This window comes from Aphelocoma coerulescens, chromosome 13, assembly GCF_041296385.1.
Source record: "Aphelocoma coerulescens isolate FSJ_1873_10779 chromosome 13, UR_Acoe_1.0, whole genome shotgun sequence".
NCBI classification, from domain to species: Eukaryota; Metazoa; Chordata; class Aves; order Passeriformes; family Corvidae; genus Aphelocoma; species Aphelocoma coerulescens.
Window position 1 is genome coordinate 9,704,818 of NC_091027.1, and position 21,354 is coordinate 9,726,171.

The following is a 21,354-nucleotide window of genomic DNA, read 5'->3' on the forward strand; positions in this document are numbered from 1 at the left end:
GGGAGCTGCCTGCGCCGCAACAGCCGCCCGGGGCGGCGGGTGTACCGACAAAGCGGCCATCGGTCAGCAACGAGGAGGCTCAGGCACCGCATCGCTCTGTGCAACTCCCTGGAAGGAGGTTGGACTGGGGGGAGACCGATCTCTTCTGACGTGCCTGCAGTGAGAGGACCAGAGCTGGCCTAAAGCTGAGATAGGAGGATTCAGATCAGATATTATGCAAAACTTGTTCGCTGTCGGGGTGGTCAGGCATTGGACCGGGCTGCCCAGGGAGGTGGTGGAGTTACCATCCCTGGAGGTGTTTAAGAGGCACCCGGATCTGGCGCTGGGTGATGTGATTTAGGGGTTACAGTGGCGGTGCTGGGTGGAGGGTTGGACTGGACGGTCTAAAGGTCTCCCAACCTTGATGATTCCCTGATCTGTGACACCCACCCGGGAGGAGAACGGCCGAGCGGAGCTGCCGGCCGCGGGTGGATTCTGTCGCACTGTGAGCAGGCAGGTGTCATTTCCAGCCCACGGGACAGCACTGAACAGCCCCGTTCTGTTTGTGAACATATCCCTGTTTCTTAAGCGGTGCAAAGATGAGTATCGGGGACAATCGAGCCCTGGGCCTCTCGAACCAGATGGCAGAGGCAAGAATTTATCATTCACAATCTTTATTAATAACATCTATCCTAGCTTTATCTTCGGTCACACCAAAGTTTTAGTGACAGAAACTAAAGTTTCAGTGCAGTTTCCTTTTTGGATACAGGACCTCTGGTTTCCAGAGGAAAAGAGAGAGGCAGCAGAGAAATACCTGAAGAATCACATTCCAGGGATGTGAGCTCTCTGTCAAGCAGTAAGTCTTAAGACTGGGTTTGTCTTTTTTTAATCTTAGTTTAATTTGCTCTCTACTCTGACAAGCCTTCACCATGATAAATGCTATGCAATGCAATAATCCAAACCCCACACAACACACCAGTCCATACCTTATCCAAAACCCTCCATACTAATCATAACTAAAAAACCCATCAATTCTTTATGTAACCTCAAGTGGAGAGTGTGGAACTAGCAAACATAGTAGTAGAAATTTAGATAGACATCAAGACTGGTCTTGCTAATTTAGGCAAGTAAATAGCTGTAGTTCAGAAATTGCATGTTTTTACTTCTGAAAGAAAGCAACTTAAAAGGTTACACTAAAAACCTGATTTATTTTTTTTAAAAAGGACAATTAATACAATTTCATCCAACAGGAATGTGGTAAATTAGTTGTATACACACACAGAAATAGTGATGTGAGCTTGGGAAGTGACTCTAAATCTCATAAAGAACTGCTACTAAGTCAAAACTCAGAGCAAAGTGAATGAGAAAACCAGCACTGAAGCCCAGTGCCAGAGGTGGGAACAGTCATCTCCATGGGAGTGAAAAATCATTCAAAACATCTTCATAGTTTATTTTATGGACACTCAACATACCAAAACCTCCCTTCACCAGTGTTTTCCTTGCAGTGCCATGCACAGACCAATGTGCTGTAAAAATCTTCCCTGATCTACAAAGCTCAGGGAGCTCTTCAAAAGAGCAAATTAGAACTGTACCACTAATTACATTAAAGTCCATTAAAAAGAAGTCAATCACAGCAGCTTAATAAACACTTTAGTTCACGTTTTTTCATACTTATTCACTTACCACTGTAATTGCCACAAATGTGCTTGTTACAGATTCAGTAGTTGATAAATAAAGTCAATTTTTAGTCATTATTATAAATTACAACCAACAAATTCAACAGTTCATTCTTAGGTACTTCTTGTCCATAGAAATTCCCACTTTACCAATAAGTGGAAAAGTCTGTCCCTGTTTCGGCATCTGAGGTTATTCCTGATGTTCGTGCTCTTGTCCTGGGATGAGCCACCGGATGCTCTCGGTGCGAATGGTGGCATACATGACAAAGCCAGCCAGGAAGAGCACAGAGAACAGGAGCAGCCAGTCTATGCCCTTCGTCAGAACGCTTGGCAAGGGCCCTTCCCAGTCTTCCTCTGTCACAGCCACATCGCTTTTAGCTTCTATCCCTAAAAAACAAAGCACTTGGTCAACATTGTAATCGCTAAATACAGAGAAGGTGATTCTATCTGGAGCTTTGTTCCTGCTCTCAGACACAGGTAGACTTAAAATTTTGGTGAGATGGCCCTTGTACATTAACATATACCCAGCATACGATTTACTTATATAAAAGCTTAGTGATTTTTATCTGTATTTTAATAACAGGAGAAGGCTTGTTCTGTCCTCCCACAGCAGAGCCTTGGGTAAGTTTGTGGGGGTTTTTCAGCACATGGAAATTTAATTTAGAGTGTTTTTTCAGGATTCTCACTTTTGTGCATTTCTGGAAATGCAGATCCACCACACAGCCCTTCAGTGTGGATTAGAAGAGAGCCAGCTGGCTGGCAATGAGAGTTTAATTTACTTCATTCTCAATTAAATCTTTGGGCATGAAGATGTGCTCCGTCCTTCTGGCAGCCTCTCTAGCTAAACCCCACTGTTCCCCCTGCTCTGTGACAGCAGCCCAAGGAGCTGAGTTTCTGCTCTCAGCACAGGCTGAAATCCAGCTCACAGCAACAACTGATTACGTTAACCTCTGTTGGGTCCTCTCAGGGTCTTTATGACATTCATTTTAAAGAACACACACAGGGACATGAAAGCCCAGTTTGGACGTTAAAGTCAGCCTGTTCTTCCCACTGATGGACCAGGGCTGATTTACACACCTGTTTGGTTAAAGATGAACTCTTTCAGGGTTTCCAGCGTTCTGTCTGTATGATTAAATCTAGCCATAGGTTTAGCACCTTGGAAAAGGAGGATATTTGGTACAGCCACAGTTCCAAATCTAGTTGATAAACTACATAAAGAAAAAACAAAGCATGAAGGAAATTAAATCTTGTGGAGGAAGAAATAAAGACAGTTACAATACAGAAAATGTCAGTTTCACTAAATAAAGTTGTCATTTTATATAGAAAAAAAGTCACTCCTGTTTTTAAAACTCAAAGCTGAGAGAAATAAACTACAGCTAGAGCACAGGGAGTGTGAGTTACCTGCTGTGCTGGGATGCATCCAGTGCCAGGAAGTGAAGAGTTGGAAATGCTCGGGGCAAAGAGTTAAAATGAGGTGCCAGGCTGGCAGAAAAGCGGCACCAAGGTGTGTAGAACAGGACCACAGTACAATCACTGCTGTTTGGGTTTAGGAACTCCATCAGGTCCTTGGAGAAAGCACAAGAACATGAGCAATTACATACTTAACAGAGTTAAATTCTCTGTAGGGATGCAGCATTCAGCAATCAATTAGATACTTGGCAATACTGATCAAGCCCTGCACCTTTTAAAACAGGTGGAGAATTGTATATAACCTTTTTTAAATATTGTTTTTAAAGTTTATTACTTAAAAATATACATACACATAACCGTAACAAGAAATGAGCTGGCACTAACTGTCATTAACGATTTCCAGGAGAAACGCCAGTCCACAGAGCAGGAAAGCTGGCAGTGCCCTGCAGGCACAGAGATGACACACACAGGCACATGAACTGAGCCATAACTCCATTTTTTTCCTGCTCAGAATGGCCCGAAAAGCCCCCTTACCCAGTCATATCTTTTCTTCGGTAGAACTGAGAACCTTACACGAGGAAATTCACTAAGTCAAGCACTGAAAGCAACAGGCTGACGGGGCATCTTCCACCACCCTCACGGGTTCACACCAACCCCGGGCAGTGAGCGGGCCACCCGCCTACCTGGGACACGTTCAGGATCTGCAGCGTGAAGCGCTCGATGCCCGTCGTGTTCCTCTCCTCGCAGTTCACCTTGGGAGCCTTGGCGCTGTCGGTGCCGTTCTGCTCCTCGGCGGGCCCGGGCAGCACGGGCTCCAGCACGGGCTGCTCCCGGGCCTGGGCGGCCGCGGGGCCGCTCCCCGCCGGCCCGCACGCGTCGCCCGCGGTCGCCCCATCGCAATCCCCTGCCGGGCCACCGCTCGCCTGGGCCGGCACCGCCGACAGCAGCACGGGCTGCTCGGCCGGGGCCCCGCTGCCCAGCATCGCGTCCGCCATCTCGGCCGTGCGGTACCGCACCGGCTCGGGGCCGCCCGCGCTCCGCTCCGCCGCCGCCCCTGCGGGGAGAGAGAAGGACGGAGGGATGTGTCAGCTCCGCGCCCCGTCCACCCCGCGACCGCGCACCCAGAGCCCCCCGGCCGCACCTGCGGGAAGGGTCGCACCGAGCCAGGCCAGCGCCAGCAGCAGCCGCCACATCCTCACCCACAACCCCGGCCCCGGCAGGCGCCGCCGCGTTTCCCCGGACAACGACCGCTTCCGCCGGATCCCCAGGACACTTCCAGTTCCGCTGCCGGGCCTATTTCCGTGGGAAGAGGTCTTGGGGCGCGGGGGTGGGGTAGGGACTTCTGCCGAGTGGGGCTCAGCCCTGCTCGTGTTAGATACAAAGCGCGGTTTAACCGAGTTTTCTCGCGGCCCCGCTGAACCTTGAATTGGGATTGTTCAGCCTGGAGAAGAGAAGGCTTCGGGTGACCTAATTACGGCCTCCCAGTACCTGAAGGGAGTTTACAGGAAGGATGGGACAAGACTATTTACAAGTGCATGTTGTGACAGGACAAGGGAGAACGGTTTAGATTAGATATTAGGAAAAAAAAATTTACTAAAATTATTTTAAGAAAAAAATTACTGTGAGGGTGGTGAGGCCCTAGCACAGGTTACCCACAGAAGCTGTGGTTGCCCCATCCCTGGAATTGTTCAATGCCAGTGTGGACGGGGCTTGGAGCAACGTGGGATAGTGGAAGGTGTCCCTGCCCATGGCAGGGGTGTGGAACAAGATGTTCCTTAAGGTCCCTTCCAACCCAAACCATCCTGTATTCTGTGTCCCCGCCTTGCTGTGACCGGAGCGGCTGCCCGGGACGGGTGTCGGGCTGCTGATGCTGCTGGGGGCATTTCACTGTTGATTTAAATTAGTTCAGGTCGAAAATTCTTGCAGAGAGGCAAGTGCCATCCAATGGCTTCGGCAGGATGCTGTGACTGAACAATAACTGAGGGCGCACAAGCGCACCCTGTAACTCATCCCGAAGCCGGTTCTGTTAGAAGCCGGTGTTGCGGCCCCAGCGGCTGCGGTGACCAGCACAGCCGCAGCTGCCTGACGAAGGATTGATTTGTCTACTCCCACCCACGTTAGGGAAGCACAGTCCCGTTTGGGAGCAGTTTGCACACAAACTGTGCCTTAACCTACAGCAGGCTGGGGTAAAGTTAAAACGTGGCAAACTCAAGGCGTATTTTTAAAACTAAAAGGAAGAGTTCTTGTCAACCAGAGCTCCAAAGGAGAAAGGCAAGATAAATACTCCCATATTCATTTTTAGGAAATTATATTTTTCCTGTTGCAGAATTGGTTTTTACTTTATTTCAGTTTAATAGTGAAGCCTCAAGACCATTTGGGGCATTTTGAAAATGAACACACTACTTCAAGTGCCGATACAATTTTTAACCCACTTCCTTAAAACTGCCAGCAGTGCACAATGAGATTTTGCCAAAACTCTGCATCTGTCAAAAACTGATAGTTATGACCTAGGGGAGCATGAACCACGCACATTGGAAAAGGGCAGGAAAAAACCAAGTACGTGTATTTAAATTAAAATGGGTGTAATAGATTACAGAATTTGGCTTTGTTTTTAGTCAGGTGTACTTCTCCAACTCTATCATTCCTTACAGCACACATTTTCTCACTCGAAGCTTTTTCTTTCAAAGTCCAATTTGCATAAGCACTAATAATGAGGACATAATAGTCTAAAAATAGAAAACATGAGGTTTGCACATAGAGGGAAAATATTTAATTAGATCAGCTGATACAGAGCAAGCCTGAAAGCAAAAGCACAAAGGGAATCCAAACTGGTGCAGACTAGCAAAGAAAAAGCTGTCCCATTCTCCCTTCTCCTTATGTCTGAGTTTATCAAAGCAGCATTTTCGACTTGAAAACGATTTTTTACTGTGAATTTAATCCGAACATAATATCCTTCCTGCCATAACACAGATCAAAATGGTACAGGTTTTTTATGGTGACTGTAAGTAATCCATGTTTAACAGGTACAACATCACTAATTCACGTGGTACTCCTTGTGCTACTTAAAGAGCTCAAACCATGTAGATGCAGAGGCATAAAACTGCCAATCCAGCCCCAAAACAAGCCCTGGTGTCTCACCATACACATAACTGAGGTTATTAAAAGGCAGAACCATTTTAAAGATTCCTTGAAGATGTGCAGCTCATGTAGCTGATACCCCAACACTGCTAGTCTGCCAGCACAAATAAATCCTGAACTGCTCCTGTCATCAGAAACCACATCTGGCCTCACACACCAGCTGTGCACTGAGGGAACAGACTCCCTGCAGCTTCCATTCTTCCATTCATTCCATGGCAGAGAACACAGAGGCCATGGAAGCAGTCAAGCAACTTACAAAACACCTGAAAAAGCTGTATTCTTGTTTGATACAATTTGTGACTGATATAGTATCTAATACTTAAAACTTTCCTTACACCAAATAACGCATGTTGCTCATGTAGTCATGTCCAGGAACTGATTTTCAGACCAGTATGTAGCAGACTGCTGTTGAACATATCCAGTCACCTTGAATGCCAAATATTTAGAACTACCAGAATGGCCAACCAAAAAAAACCCCAAAAAACCAAACTAAACTAAACCAACCAACCAACCAACCAACCAACCAACCAACCCATCAGATGTCATTTTCAGGTAAATTCAAAAAGTCCGCAAAATAACTGCAACTGACATTTGGAATGTTCCAACTCCAGATGTGTTCAAGGCCTTTGAAAGTTCACAGAAAAGAAAGCAAAGGGTGCTGGAGAGCAAGTAGAGGATGCAGGCCTGGGAATCTGGACTGCAGCTTCTGGTAGGTAGGACTGCCTGTTCTTCCCCAAAGTTACTGAAAAACTTCAGTAAAGAGAAAAAAATAAAAAAAAGAAGTGTTGAGTGGCATACAGAAAACATCTTACCAACACAGATAAATTGGAATATTGCTGGAGTACAGGGATAAATATGTCTTATTCATCACAGAATAACCAATTATGATCACCATTCCATGAAAAGTTTAGTTTATGAGTACTTTCAAATTGATTTCCATGTGCAGCAGAGGAAAAGTTAGCAGTTGACTATTTATCCATACTGGGTTATAGCTGCTTTCCTCCCCTTTTCTCCTGTTTGACTGAAAGGACAAGAACAATTAAGTTATTGTCACACTGTTTTCAATTCATTAAAAAATAAGCAACATTCCTCTATTTCCTGATGCCTTGCCACTCATAGTCTTTTTGCCTTAATGCAAATATACATAACGTGCCTGTAATAAGCAGGTAACGCTGCTAACTGGCATCTTCAGCCAGAATTTAAAAGATACTAAAAAAAAACAAAACAGGGAAAAATGCTTAGGTTTTAAAGTATTAACTTTATTAATAAATATACATCCATATGATGATGTAAATACAGATCATGAACACTACTCCATTCCCATACACATAATTGCACACGAGTAGCTCAAGTTCATGGACATAAAAACATACACAGTATCTAATCAGGCTTTTTACAGCAGAGGACAGGGTGCTGATACTAGTTATTTAACAGATTACTGTTACCCCCAAAGTAAACCTGTGGAAAAGCAAATGATGAAAGATTGAAGTAACAGAAAGTGGTTCAAATTTTAGAATACAGATTCTTCTATTTGGAAAAAGTCACAAGGAGGAAGGTCTAGTCTCTACTAAAGTCATAAATATATTTAAGCGGTGTTAAAATATATGCATTAAAATAGAGAAGAATAAACTTTTGTAATCAGAAATGAAGTCTGCAGTTCCAAGTATTTATGATTGTTATCAGCTGTTTTAACTGTCAACTCTAAGGGTAGCATGAAACATTATTATACATATAACAAAGAACAGCAGAGTCACAGCTAATGAAACCATTGCACAAATGACTTCACATTCCTCTGCCTTTTAAAGCTCTTCAAAATGGGGGAGGGAGTTAAATTCTCATCTGAATTGCTCTGCGTATTGTAGTTCCAGGTAATTCTTTTCACAGACACATCACTTTTCACTGACAAGGCTTGGTTTTGTCCTGACTGAACATTAAGATCCTTCAGACAAAATGAAAATATATTCATTCAGAAGAGAGATCTTTAATGGCTCTAGTTAATTTGATTATTTTAAACTAAATCCAAGATATAAAGAACATTGCTTTAATGACAAAGCTAAGTGCTGATTTTAAAAATACCATCTTTGATATCAAAGTCAGCTGCTTCTGATGGTATCTGATTTTTTCCTGACAAAATATGATGCTAGCATCTTGAATCTGTCCAGTGCAAGACTTTATAGTAGCAAAATTATTTGGTTTTAAAGTTTAAGTAAATTTAATCAGAAAATGAATAGTAGTTACTATATGTATCTTAAACAGTGAACTTTATAGCATCATTAAGGAATAATAGCAAGCTAATACATTTCATTTATGTATAAATAAGACGTTAGAAACTTGATAATTAAAAGAAATTATTAAACTTGACATGTCGGTCTTCTGAACAGTGTTAACACACAACAGTGATCCTAGCTTATGAATAGCTGAATTATGATATATAATATAAAATAAGCAATTTACCTTACAAGTAATGTTTTCATACTATGGGGGGAAAATGCCAGTTTTCCCATTGGTACTAATAAAGTTTAGGCATTAACATGCTATTTCAGTGTTTCTCATGGACAGAAAAGTGTTGAAAAAAGCACAATGTATTCTGCAGAGTATATAGAAAGAACAGAAGTATTTGAAAATTCCATTTCTAGTCACTTTGAATCTCCTCTTTTTTTCCTTCCCCTCACTGCACGGCACCAGTAAACTCTAGTCAGATATAAAATAAAGCAGAATTAGGAAGTGCCAGCAGTGCACTTCTGGTCTCCTTCCTAAATCTAGAGCGCCAAGGAGCCCACTGCAGGCTCTCTGAACACTTTTCTACTTGATGCTCATCATTTCACAACTGACAACATTTAATTAGTTTTTACTGGGATTATATTTCATCTGATATAATTAATAAACACTGTAATGAACAGAAATTGCTTAGGTGACTTCATTATTTCATCAGCATACTTGAATACAAATTATACTAGCAGAACAGCAATACATCTGCATTATCTCCTGACACACAGCACAGCACCATTGAGTGGATGCACAAGTGAGGAACAGACAGGAGCAAACAGGATCAACGGGAGGAGGTAAGGAGTGGAGTTTCTCCAAGGTACAGTGGTGACATGCAACACGTTCCTTGCCAGCGAGGTGTGACACTCCTGCAGTTATACATTCAGCTGAAGAGGACTGCTTGCTCAGCTGAGTTCAGGAAAGAACTTAAAGAAGTCTTTTGTTGAAAAATTATCTGATTAAAAACAGCCAATACAACACAGATCCTGAGGGTGAATGAACTCACGTTAGCACTTTGCATGTGTCAGAAGTTACATCTTCTGAGAGAGAATGCTAAATTTCAGACTTGCGAGTTTGTTGAGGAACAGACCGTACAACTGGATTTCAGAGCTTCAGCATGAAGAAACTATTCCTTAGTAGCAATTTAGCTGCCATTAGTTCATCTATCGACTAAGGAGCCATCCAGTATAAGTTGAGGTTCATTGTCTTAGTTGCCAGTGCATACACAGTTCCCCCAAAACAATTCAACACACCTATCGTAAAGTACAGCAAAAGTCCAGCTCAATATGTGTTAGGCATCACTGGAACACCTGAAGGCTTGCTGCTTTTTTCCTGATAAAAAAGGTATGAAACATGACATCTGTTTCTTAAGTTGTCATCACTGAAATCAAGAGGTCTAGTCAAAATGACAGCAGGCCAGAATAGCATTTATATTAACAAAAATTACCATCATCATTACCCATTCAGCACAGGCTCAATTAACCCAAATTTTTATTCTCCCCAAATCTGCAAACTCTATATATTCCCCCTCCCCAGATATTTCAAGCTACAAATTTATCATAAAGCCATTTTATATATGAAATTACTTAAACCAAACTTTCTTCCAGATTAAAAAAAAAAAAGAAAAAAAAAAGTTTTAGTTTCAGTAAAATGAATTTAGAACAAAGAATATGCAACATTGAAGACTGATTTTTTTTTTTTCCTTTTGAAGTCTGGATGAAAGTATTTTACACACTCACACTCACACATTCTCCCACACTTAAAAAAAAAATTACACACACCCAGTTGAAAAATGGAACATTTCTTTTGGGAGGAGGGGAGGTTTTAGTTTGAGTCAAGAAAGGTATTTATAGTTAACCAACAACATTTTTTTCCGGCTTGCATGCATAGATGAATTACTCTGTATCTGGGGTCTAGCAGTGCAGTAAACTGCATCCTGTTTGCATCAGCTATACAGTTTGCTTTTATAAATCATAAAAATGGTGTCCTTTGGTAGATATATAAGCTTCCATAACTTAAATATAGTATAAGTGTCAAACAACGAAATAACTATTTCCAGGAATATCTGGCAAAACTGAGTCTAAAAATTTGGCAACAGCATCTGTTTAAAAAGTTTAATTTGTAAACATTATACGTTATTACTTTAAAAGCTATTAAACTGTTGCCATCTAAGCACAGATTTGAAAGGCAAAAGCCAGAGTAAATAGCTATTTACAGATTTAAGAACATACTGTTTAATATTAATCAAGTGCCTAACTAGAATGAACAGTACTTAATTTCTTATAAAATATTTCAAATTTCAAAGAATTATTTGTGGTTTGGTATATGTACTATTAGGCATTTCAAAATTACCCAGCAGAATCCTGTAACAGTGTAACTAAAAGAACAGCTCTCACCTAAAGGCAAAGTAACTTGTCTTTGTAAGGCGCTGTGAAGCTGTAATGCACGGTACAAATACTCAGGTTTCTTTAATATCTTCAAAAATATTTTTGGAGCATTAGTTGAAATTCACTTAATGCTACAACTCCAGAAATAAAAGCCACTGGAAATCACTTTAGAAAAAAAGGGTTTTTTTTGTTAAAGTTTTTAAGTATATCTGAGGTCTTTGGAAGGTCCTGCAGAAGTGGAAAATGTGGCTTGCCACTTTCTTTATCAATTTTTATCAAGTAAGAACTTAACTGGCTAAGTTGCTTATTGTGGGGCAGGCCACATCATGAACCATGAGACGGCTAATTTCTGTCCTCCTTATTTCAATTATTTAATTTATAACCACACATCTAGATTTATGAGGAACTGAACTTAAAACTAGGGACATGAACATTACTTAAGTATGGACACCAAAACAGAACGTGTAATTTCAGACTTCCTTATAAATTATGATTTAAAATCAACAGAAGCCTCTTTAAACCAAAGCCTTCTCAACATTCTGTAAAACTTACGAACTGCACATGTAGGCTACGGCATTACTGTAATAAAATCTAGAAACTCAGACTTAGGCAAACATTACAAGAAAACTCAAGAAACATGCCCAAAATCAGCATAAAGCAGGTAAGTCAGGAGTTATTCATTCCCTCCTTTCATTCATTAGGCTGTTTGATTTTGCTGCTAGTTTCACCAGCAGCATGTACTCCTCTGTTATGCACCATAGGGTAAGGAAAAGCTGCACTGCCACAAGTATAATTTAGATTTGCAAGCCGTGATAGAGCTTTAATGCTACCTGGAGGTCTGCCTGGGCTGACTTTGTATCCTGCTGCTTTAGTTGTACCCAAGGGTCTGCCTGGACTTGTCTTAAATCCAGCTGCTTTGGTGGTCCCCAGGGGTCGACCTGTGCTCGTTCGGTACCCTGCTGATTTCGTGGTCCCTGACGGCCTTCCACGTTTCCCGGAGCGGTTGAGGTTTTTCTTTTTCTTTAGTTCATCTTTTGTCTCTATATTCCTGCCACTTGTGGTCTGCAAGTGGGATTCGTTCAAGGCGTCTTGTCTCTGGCAGGCAATGGGTTTGTGGCTGACTGCATGGCTGTACTTGCTCTGCTGTGTGGCGTAGAGGTCAAACTGATCTGCAGCCCTTACATTGTCTTCGTTCAGGCAAGAGCTCTTGCCGGTCCCACAGAAAGCTGGATTACTGCTGGCAACAGGGTGCATCATTTTCTACCAAAAATAAGAGAGAGAAATATGTATCAATATTTCATAATACTGCAGCATTCCACAAAAGAGAATCTTTCAAAAGCCACCTCTGTTTCTTAAAATTAGTCCGAACTACTTTGTCTATTTTTAGTAAACAGTACTGATGTCAGTAAATTACTCTTAAAATGAATTTTATTAAGCCTTCACTTGAGGTTCTGCACAGTAACCTTTACACATAGTTAAAAAGGACAGTTTAAACCATGTATTATTCACATAGGTATACTTAGGGAAGAAGTTAAAAAACTGAACAACAGCATTTGAGCAACCAAGAGCTATAATATTTGCTCATCTATGATTCCAAAACCTTTTTCTAACCAAATCTCATCTAAATTTTAGTTACTTTAGCTCTAAGATTAATATGTGACTCAGCTGTAAGCCAAGGAAAGATATAACTCTTTTGGTATAGTAGATATAGGATCCTAAAGATTTTTTGCTTGCTTAACTGCAGCAAAATAATAAAGTGCTAATCAGTTTAGTTATTTCCTGTCACAATTAATGTCAAAGAAAGAAATACATAAGGCATTTGGCACCACAATGGTGCCATAGTTGGGAAAGCAGAGGGATGAAATGAATTTGTAACTAAGTATAAGATGCTGGATTGCAGAAATGCCACTGCTGTCCTAGTTAGGAGAGCACGTACGAACTGCTAGCAATGCCAGCACTGAGATATGTTGATACTGTTGGCAATACCAACGACTCTGGGAAATAAAGCAATTATATCTTCCCTTCAACTATACTGGTTCTACAACTTAAATAAGCTGCAAATACTCAAAGTTTAAGATAGAAATATTTAGCCATGCTGCAGACAAGATTAAACCAATAAATACCTGGCCTGTCAGAGTGTTTCTGTGTCTTACAGTTACACTTAAGACACCAAATATGTCTTCCCATGGTAAATTTATCAAGTAGATAAGGTCTGGAAGATTTATTATCTTTTCCCTACAATAGCTCTGGAATATCACCTACAGCGACACAATTTAAACTCTACCATTGATTACTGAATTTATTTGGCAGTTACGAATGCTTCCTGCCAGCCAGAGAGAAAGCACACAGCACAGACAGTCTATTTACCCTGGAGTAAATCCCCGTGCTCTTTTCTCCTGATTACAAAGGGTACATTCCCTGGTGGAACACTCCATCTACCCTGCCTTGTCAAATGCACATTACAGTGTGCATTACTCTTCTACAAATATATGAATACAGGTTTATGTCAAATAGGGAAATTATGATAGTAATATAGTTTAAATATTAGATGTTCTAGCAGAGATAATTAAAGTGCTACAATGCTGGTGCATTGCATGGGGTACAGTAGAACAAAAGTGAAACCACTGTTATCGCAGCTGTTAACTTGCAAACAAAACAACTAAGAATAGCTTGCAAGCCAGCACTTAGCAAAGGACAAAGGAAATAAGCTCAGGTCAAGAGACCACAGACTTTTCTGTGCAGCAATACAGAAAGAAGCTTAAGGTTTTCTACAATCAGCAGTCAAAAAAATGTTACCTTTCTTTAACCCCACTAGAAAAGTGCCTGCAATAGCACAAAAAATACCTGAGATTTTTTCATGATATGTAATTGCAAACATGAGGGTTCTATAATGTCCTTTTGCTGTGGAGAGAGTAAAGCCCAGTGGCTCTGAAAGGCTGTCCCGCTGTTTGTTGATCCACTAGAGACACTTGGAGTGGTGAGCAGCATTCTTGTCTCAGTACTCATTTTGAACACGGGAATACTGGCTTTGGCCCCAAAAAGCTGCTCCAAGCTCGACTGCCACAAAGAAGGATCAGTTCAGCTGCCCAGTATCCAAGGAACACACCAGAGCTGGGAGAAGGCACTGAATAAAGCAGGGGGCCCTGGTATTTCTCATGAGACCAACCAGGCTCACACTCACTCCTGTGTTACATTCTTATTCTCTGATTCTTTTCCTCATTACACTTGAGGGGATTTTAAGATCCATCTTTCTGGGGGAGAACCATCATAGGTACTCCTAGACAGTGAAAATATTCTGCTGGAGCTTCATCACCACATGCATGTGCTTTGTGCCTACTGCAATACCAGTGAGAGCTCTGACAAACACTGACTTCACACACAAGACCTGGCTGATGATACTTTACTTTCCCTCTGGCAACAACCAGTACGGCTGGAATGGATGAACGAAGAAAGACAACACAAATCAGTAACTATTTAAAATTTCTTTCTAGAGGAAGCTTAGCAAAACCCCCAATCTCAGTGGAAGACTGCCAACAGGATTTTTTTTAATCCATTTTCCCCCCTCTCTGCACCATTTTTCAGCAAACCATGCAAATTTCAAGTAGTAGCCAAGGTTCCTCTTCTATCTTTTTGATTTAAGACGGTTTTTTTTGAATTTTGAAAAGGAATCTGTAATCGAGCTTAATTACCCTAACACGGACTCTCCAGTGTAATTTTTCTTCATTCACATTACAGTAGGGAATACAAGAATGTAGCGAGTCTATCTGTAGAGTGGAAGCAGGTTTCTTGGCAGGGAGATATACAGTATAAAAGAGAATTGGTATAAAATGCAAAGCTATGCCAATTTAAGAATTACACTCTAGCCAAATTGTATAGCTAAACACATACAACTTTGTGTGCAATCATTCTTGAAGAAAACCATCCAAAAAAGTTTCCAACAAGATAGAACTTTCTCGTTTTAAACCTGTAAATAGACACCTAAAAACAATGGCAACAGTTTACTTAAATCAGTTTTTAAACTGATTTAACTGACTGACTGAATATCTCTGTATAAACAAATAGTTAAGATAAGGCACTGTAACAAGGAAATTTAGTTGTATTTCAAAAAGATTCACTGGAAAGTGACTGTGGAGGATTTTCTGTATGGATCCTTTAGTGTCTGGTAATTTATATCTATAGAAATGCTGGGGAAGGGGAGGAGGCACTGAATAAGTTGGCGTTGGGAAAAGAGAGGCAGCACCAGAGCTTCTCATGCAACGAAGCACAGAAGCTCCACCACTGCTAGGAAAGAAACAGGACCATCCAGCTGGGACCCATAAGGTTTTGCTACAGGGGATGTCTGGACATGGTCACGACCCCTCCTTGTATCCCTAAATACAGCGTAACATACAGCTCTAACTCACAGCTGCTAAGGCTCCTGGTTCTGTTATGGCCCATCTCTCTCCAGGCTTGAAACCCTGCAAGAAATTCCCATTCATGACCTGTTCACTACACAAAATTTTAATATCAAAGCTATTCAAATCACAGTACATAAAAACACCCTCTTGAGCTGTGACATGATGCCATCTTTGGCCTTCAAACCTCATACCCTGCCTTCTTCACGGGCAGGATTTAGCTGCCAGTGTAGACAAGATGAAACCTTTGATAAGCAGAGAAGTTCACAAACCCCCGAGAACAGGCACTTGCTCAGTAGCTATTTTATACTGAGTACTGGACCTGAGACCCATTATCTGCATTGAGCAGAATAATCAGTTCCAGCATAAGCAGCAGGCAACTGCTCTGCTCTCACCCAGCCCAGCCTGCCTTCTGTGGCCTGCTGAGTGCCAGAACAGACCTGATTCAGCAAGTGCCTGACTTCTGCTAAAACACACCTGAATCACAGCAAAACTGCACAAAGCTCCAAGTCCATCTATACTACAGCTTATCAAATGATGAATACCAGAAAGGGTATTCCTCACAGCAACAGGGACAATTTTGCTTTTAATGAGGGTTAGTATACAACACCTACTCATTTTTCTGAGGTTTTTCACCGCTGAGCTTGCAATAGTTTCCACAGTATCGATGGGGCTGTGGGAGGCTGTAGCAGCGCATTTTCATCATCATCCAACACATACAAAGTATGTGACTCGCTGTTTAACAACACAAGCAGCCACAAGCATCATTTGTGCACAGCTCTCTGAAGGTCACTGCTGCCAGTGAACGCTGCGGGAGCAGAGCACAGGCTCAGCTCTGTTCAGGATCCCTCATAAAGGACGCTCTATGCCGAGTTCCACGGCCCTGGGGAGCGCCACAGGGCTCCTTTGCTTTGCAGGGGGGGCTGAGCAGCAACAGCAGCAGGAAGAATATTTTCCCTTTCAAGACCGCAACAGAAATATGGTGTCAGTTCTGTTCTTCTCTCTCAGGACAGCATGTGTGAGAAATCCTTTCATCACTCACTGAGAAGAATTAATTCTATCAATTTAAATGTTTTTCACATATCCCTTTTATTGTCAGCTCCTTTTCCACACATTAACTCTTGCTAAAGTAGGGCCTTACCCAATTTTTAAACCCTGTGACTGCTTGCTTTCACAAAGCTGCACCTTACCTGGAGTATTCACATAAATGTAAATATTTTAAAAATACTAAATATGAAATTCTATCAGTGGCACAACATACACTGTAACACCTGAACCTACAACTGAAATCTTACCTACTTGTGAAGCACAAGTTTTTCCACACTGTGCTTATGAAGCCCTTTCCACAGTCGGTGCATAATATGATTTTTCTCATCATTTGACACCAAGTAAAATATATTAAAAACTGCCAAAATATAAGAAATAATTTCTTTACAGCAGTGATACCGTAAGACTGCAAATCGAAAAGACAACATAATTTTGGGAACAGTTTCTTTCTCAATTATTCTTAGTGCAAAATCACTAATAAATTAAGAGTTCCCCAAGCAATACAACTTACAAGTATGGTCCTTCCCCTGGTGACCCAGGGTCATCTTCGTATGTGACAGAAGTTAAGAGTTATATGGAGCTGAAATACCCACCCCCTTTAAATTCCTCTTCCCCAGACGTGCCAGGCAGAGTGGGAGCCTTCCTTCACCATGGTCTGTGCCTCGTGCTCCTCACCAGAGAGCTGCAACCTGGGTGTGCCTCTGTGCCCCCGGGAGTTCAAGCTCTCCAAAGCCTAAGCACAAGCTTTGTATTACAAAGCTCAACTGCTCACAAAGAGTTGATGTTGGGAAGCACCACTAGGCTAAGTGTCAAGTAAACGGAACTTTTAGGGTTCATTCATTATTTGATTGCAAAACCAGGCAGACAATTGTTAGGCTTTCTAACCCTAAAAACCAAATAAGGCATATCCAAGGACAGAGTTTCACTAGATGCTAACATAAGCAAGGATGTCAGCTGACTTCTTCCCACCCCAAAATTATGATCATATATGATGATGATGATGAACAGGACACCTTGAAAGGGTTAAGACAGCTTCACAAAAATTAAGGAAGATGGCATCAATGATTTAATTACCTGTGCACTCCAATTACACTGACACAACTGACAGTTTGGTTTCATAATCAATAGAAACCACTCTTAGAATCCGCCCTTTTTCTGAGCAGGACAATCTTGCTCCTTCCTCTTCTCTCACATTCCCACTCCTTGTGCCAACACTAACTATTGTGCAAGAGCAGGACAAATCAACACCAGGGATCCGATCCAGGTGAAAACTAATCCAACAAGAAAGCAAAGGCAACAGTGCATAGGCATCGAGGCAAGAAGTTAAGAGAAACCCACATTTCCATTAGCACAGAGACAGTCCCAAGTCAGCCTAAGCCACATTACCCACTGGCTGCCACTGACCCCACTCCCTGGAAAAAAATTACCAGATCTCAAAAAGATGGTCTTAGTGGACTTTACAGACCTGGATGACAGGCATGACAAGTCCCAAACACAGCAGAGGGAATGGAGGTTGGAGTAAAACCCCAGAGCTGGGGATGGAGCAGCACAGAATCAAGGCAGTCATCAGGCCAGACAGACTTGCTTAGGAGAGTATGCCTGAAACGGCACCCTCATTATTCTGTGGTTCTGCATTACCAAACTTCAAGGCAAACTAAATATGTGTATGAATGATGGAGCAGGTAGAGGTGGATCTTTATAAAGAAAGGACTATTAGTGTTTGTGAATTGTCCATTCACCTCAAGGGGCTATTCCCAAATTAAAAGGAGCAGTCCTTGCCATAGCCTAGAACAAGGGCTTTGAGGAGCTGGAGATGCTTATTCATCTCTGTGGGTGTTCTCACCCACCCACTCTTCTCCCCAGGGTTGCAGTCTCGAACAATAGCTCTAAGAGGTAAGAGGTGCTCATTCATCTCAGTGGGTGTTCTCACCTACCCTTTACTCTTTCCCTAGCCTGCTACCACAAAAGGACTTTCAAGCTTAAAGAGATGGATCAAGCATCTTCCTGATGTACGTTTTCAGAGTGTTTCTCTGTGATGGGACTAGTGCAGAAGGCTCTGGACACCTGTCCACACACCCCAGCAGTGCAAAGGCCTCTGAATACCTGTCCACACACCCAAACACAGCCACAGCAGTGTCCTTGTGTGAGACTGCAGAAAGACAACGTCCACTTGTTGAATCTGTTCCACAATGGTCAATGGAAAAACATGCAGGGCTTTTTTTATTTAAGGCTGCACCTAAAATATGAGGGATACAGGTACAGACACAGACACACACACAAAATTCTAAGGAAACTGTGGCATCTTAAGACTGAAATAGAAATAAACCATAATTTAAGAAGTATATTAACGGAGTGCCCCTCCTACCCTTTCATTTTACAAAAATAAAAACCACAAGGATCAAAATAACTGTTAATTCAGGGAGAACTGCACACAAATTTAAGGTGCAACTATTCCCTAATCAATTACCCCAGAAGGACTATGCACGAACAAGAATGCACTAAACTATCCGTAACTGTCCACGAGAATACACAGCACTGACACACGCTATGTTAGAAAGCAAAGAGACACAGAAGGGACACAGTGAGGCTCTCCAGGTACCCCGATGTGCAGGTGAGCGAAGGCATCCGCTACTTAGGTGTGTCAGGAAATATACCCATGGGCTGTACGCACACATCCAGGTGCCCCACGCCAATGGGAATATGCTTCAAGTAAACAACCCCGCACACACACCAGCCCCACGCACGGAGCTGCGGGTGCTGAAGGGAAGGAACAATTCCCGGCCGCAGGCTGGAGAGCAGGAGGGCCCAGCAGGATGGGCCCTCCCCATCAGGAGCGGCCAAGGGCCGGCTGAGGGGACAAAGGGGCGGCACAGCTCTCTCCGACTCGGCCGCAGCCAGGGACACCGCGCCGGGGGTGGCCTCGCGTGTCCCCCGTCCCGCGCGGGGGGCACGGACAGGCCCCGGCCCTCGGCGCGGGGCACGGCCGGGCGGGGACGGCGGGACAGGCGACGATGGCGCAGCTCCCCTCGCGCGGCCCCGCGGGGCTCGGGCACCGCACTCCGGGGCTCGGAGACCGCGGGATCGCCCTCAGCGGCGGGGAGGGAGCAGAGGAGGGAGGACAGGAGAGTCCCGCTCCGCTCCCCTCCCCCGCCGGCCGCGGCTCCATCTTGCCCGCCCGCCGCCTCCCACCGCACGGAGCAGGGTCCGGGGCCCGCGGGCCCGACCCGCACCTACCTGAGAGGCTCGGGGCGGCGGCGGCGGCGGGCGGAGCGGCCGCCTCCCCACACCGCGCCGGGCGGCTGCAGGGAGGGGACGGGCGCAGGGGAGGGAGCGGCGCTGCGGCGGGCGCGGGCGGCGGGGCTGGCGGGGCGCGCTCCCGAGCGGGGCCGCGCCACGGGGGCGCGCGCGGGGCGGGGCCGATGGGGCCCCTCCCTCCCAGAGGGTCGGGGCCGCGCGGCCGCCGCCATTTTGTGGGGCGGGCGGGACGAGGTGAGGCTGGGTTGGGTGTCCGCCCGGCCAAGGGACGCACACGAATCCCGAGCGCTTCGGGCGATGTGCATGGCCACGCGCATCCGTGGAAGCGGGATCAGTATTAATGGTGCTCCCATCACTGCCGTTTGGATAGAGTGTGGCATCTTCTGTCTCAGGCTCACTTAGGTTGGAAAGACCTCTGGGATCACCGAGCCCAACCCGTGAGCAAACACCGCCGCGTCAAACCGACCATGGCACTGAGTGCCACATCCAGTCTTTACTCAAGATACGTCCAGGGGCGGTGACTCCACCACCTCCACTCCACCACACGCTGCAATCCATTATGGAATAGTCCAGCTTCAGGACTATTAGAACGATGTATTATGTTAGTTCTCTTTCCCGGCTGACTTTGCAGTGGGAACAGCTGCCATTTCCAGCGTAGCTCACACGGGGCTGGGTCCGGGCATGGACCATCAGAGTCTTGCAGCACGAGTGTGGGACTGCTGGTTATTAAATACTTTGCTTTGTTTCATCCATCTGTGTTCTGAAGAGTTCAGTGTTGCAGTAGCACTTCATTATAAACACAGCTTCATACCTGCAAGCAGGAACAGCAACTACAAGGAATACCAGCTTCAACTGCTTCCAAAAAGATCCCATAGAAACACGAATTTTAAGTGCCCAGCACATTTCACCATCCAACCTTTTGTTCTCGAGGTCAGTTTTAGTGAAATAATATGACAGCCCACTTGGTGGAGGGCTGTGACCAACATATTTTTTAATCCACGTTTGTTAATGACTATAACAGATTCCTGTCCTCCATTAGCACCCTTGGTCCATTGACAGACAGCAACACACACTCTTCAAATCACAGGGTCTGAATGAGCACATTGGTCCTTAAATGACTGATGGACAAAAGAGCCTGAAAAACACTGTGTATTATTCAGATGAGGTTTTAGAAAACAAAAGCAAAAAAGACCAGGAAACAAGAACCTGCAGCTTTCACAAATGGTTAATTCTGCTTTTAAAAATATTTCCCTCTCCTGCTGTTGTTTGAGGAGCTGACTGCTGTACTCCAGCACTAAGATATTCCATTTTTACAACACTGGAGCTCTTCAGGCTGAAAATTGCTGTGCAACATCCTGCCAAGATGATGATTCGTATTTTTGCCATTTCTTCCTAATGCATGCAGGAATCCTCACTTGCAATATAAGAAAGCGGCAGGGAAAAGCAGCCTTTATTTAGCTTAATTTAGCAAATGATTCAGTTTATTTACAAAGCTCATCTTTCTGCTGTTCAAATGTCTATTGGAAATGCCAACGAAAAATGGTTCAGGTTGACACCTTTTCAGTATCCTGCTATTTTCAATATTTTAATCTGGAAGGTGATGGAAGTCAGGCTGGGCTCAGCCTCCTGATTTCTGCAGCAATTGTGATCTCAACAGAACACAGAAGCCATCAGACCCTAGAGGAGTGGAAGTGTAACATGAGGCAGTGAAAGGCTCCATCCTGAGCTGTGAAGCCTGAACCCAGCTGTTGTCGAGGCTGTTGCTGGCAGAGCAGAGAAAGATCTAAATGTCTGACCTGAGCT

General features: G+C 43.7%; 2 protein-coding genes across 3 annotated transcripts; both read right to left on the reverse strand.

Annotated features, from left to right (window-relative positions):
- Nucleotides 1-1,167: 1,167 nt before the first annotated feature.
- On the reverse strand, nucleotides 1,168-4,316 carry TXNDC15 (thioredoxin domain containing 15). Its single transcript, XM_069029165.1, has 5 exons — nucleotides 4,207-4,316; nucleotides 3,749-4,119; nucleotides 3,057-3,220; nucleotides 2,733-2,863; nucleotides 1,168-2,042 (listed from the first exon to the last, which is right to left on the reverse strand). Exons 1-5 carry the CDS (start codon nucleotides 4,256-4,258, stop codon nucleotides 1,846-1,848), a joined length of 915 nt encoding a protein of 304 aa, XP_068885266.1. The 5' UTR covers nucleotides 4,259-4,316; the 3' UTR covers nucleotides 1,168-1,845.
- A 3,125-nt stretch (nucleotides 4,317-7,441) lies between these two features.
- On the reverse strand, nucleotides 7,442-19,658 carry C13H5orf24 (chromosome 13 C5orf24 homolog). 2 transcript variants are annotated; one of them, XM_069028817.1, is made up of 3 exons: nucleotides 19,531-19,658; nucleotides 11,686-12,115; nucleotides 7,442-9,800 (listed from the first exon to the last, which is right to left on the reverse strand). In XM_069028817.1, the coding sequence occupies exons 2-3, from the start codon at nucleotides 12,110-12,112 to the stop codon at nucleotides 9,760-9,762; spliced, it is 468 nt and encodes a 155-aa protein (XP_068884918.1). In that variant the 5' UTR covers nucleotides 12,113-12,115; nucleotides 19,531-19,658; the 3' UTR covers nucleotides 7,442-9,759. The 2 variants fall into 2 exon arrangements, with proteins under 2 accessions (XP_068884918.1, XP_068884917.1); XM_069028816.1 differs by having other exon boundaries at nucleotides 7,442-12,115.
- Nucleotides 19,659-21,354: the final 1,696 nt, after the last annotated feature.

Excerpts from the sequence above, each read along its gene's own strand:
- TXNDC15 (XM_069029165.1), bottom strand. The coding sequence starts at position 4,258 with ATGTGGCGGCTGCTGCTGGCGCTGGCCTGGCTCGGTGCGACCCTTCCC. Across the intron at positions 2,864-3,056 it reads GATGCATCCCAGCACAGCAG|TTTATCAACTAGATTTGGAA; the intron begins GTAACTCACACT and ends TTCTTTATGTAG. Across the intron at positions 2,043-2,732 it reads GTTCATCTTTAACCAAACAG|GGATAGAAGCTAAAAGCGAT; the intron begins GTGTGTAAATCA and ends TTTGTTTTTTAG.
- C13H5orf24 (XM_069028816.1), bottom strand. The coding sequence starts at position 12,112 with ATGATGCACCCTGTTGCCAGCAGTAATCCAGCTTTCTGTGGGACCGGC.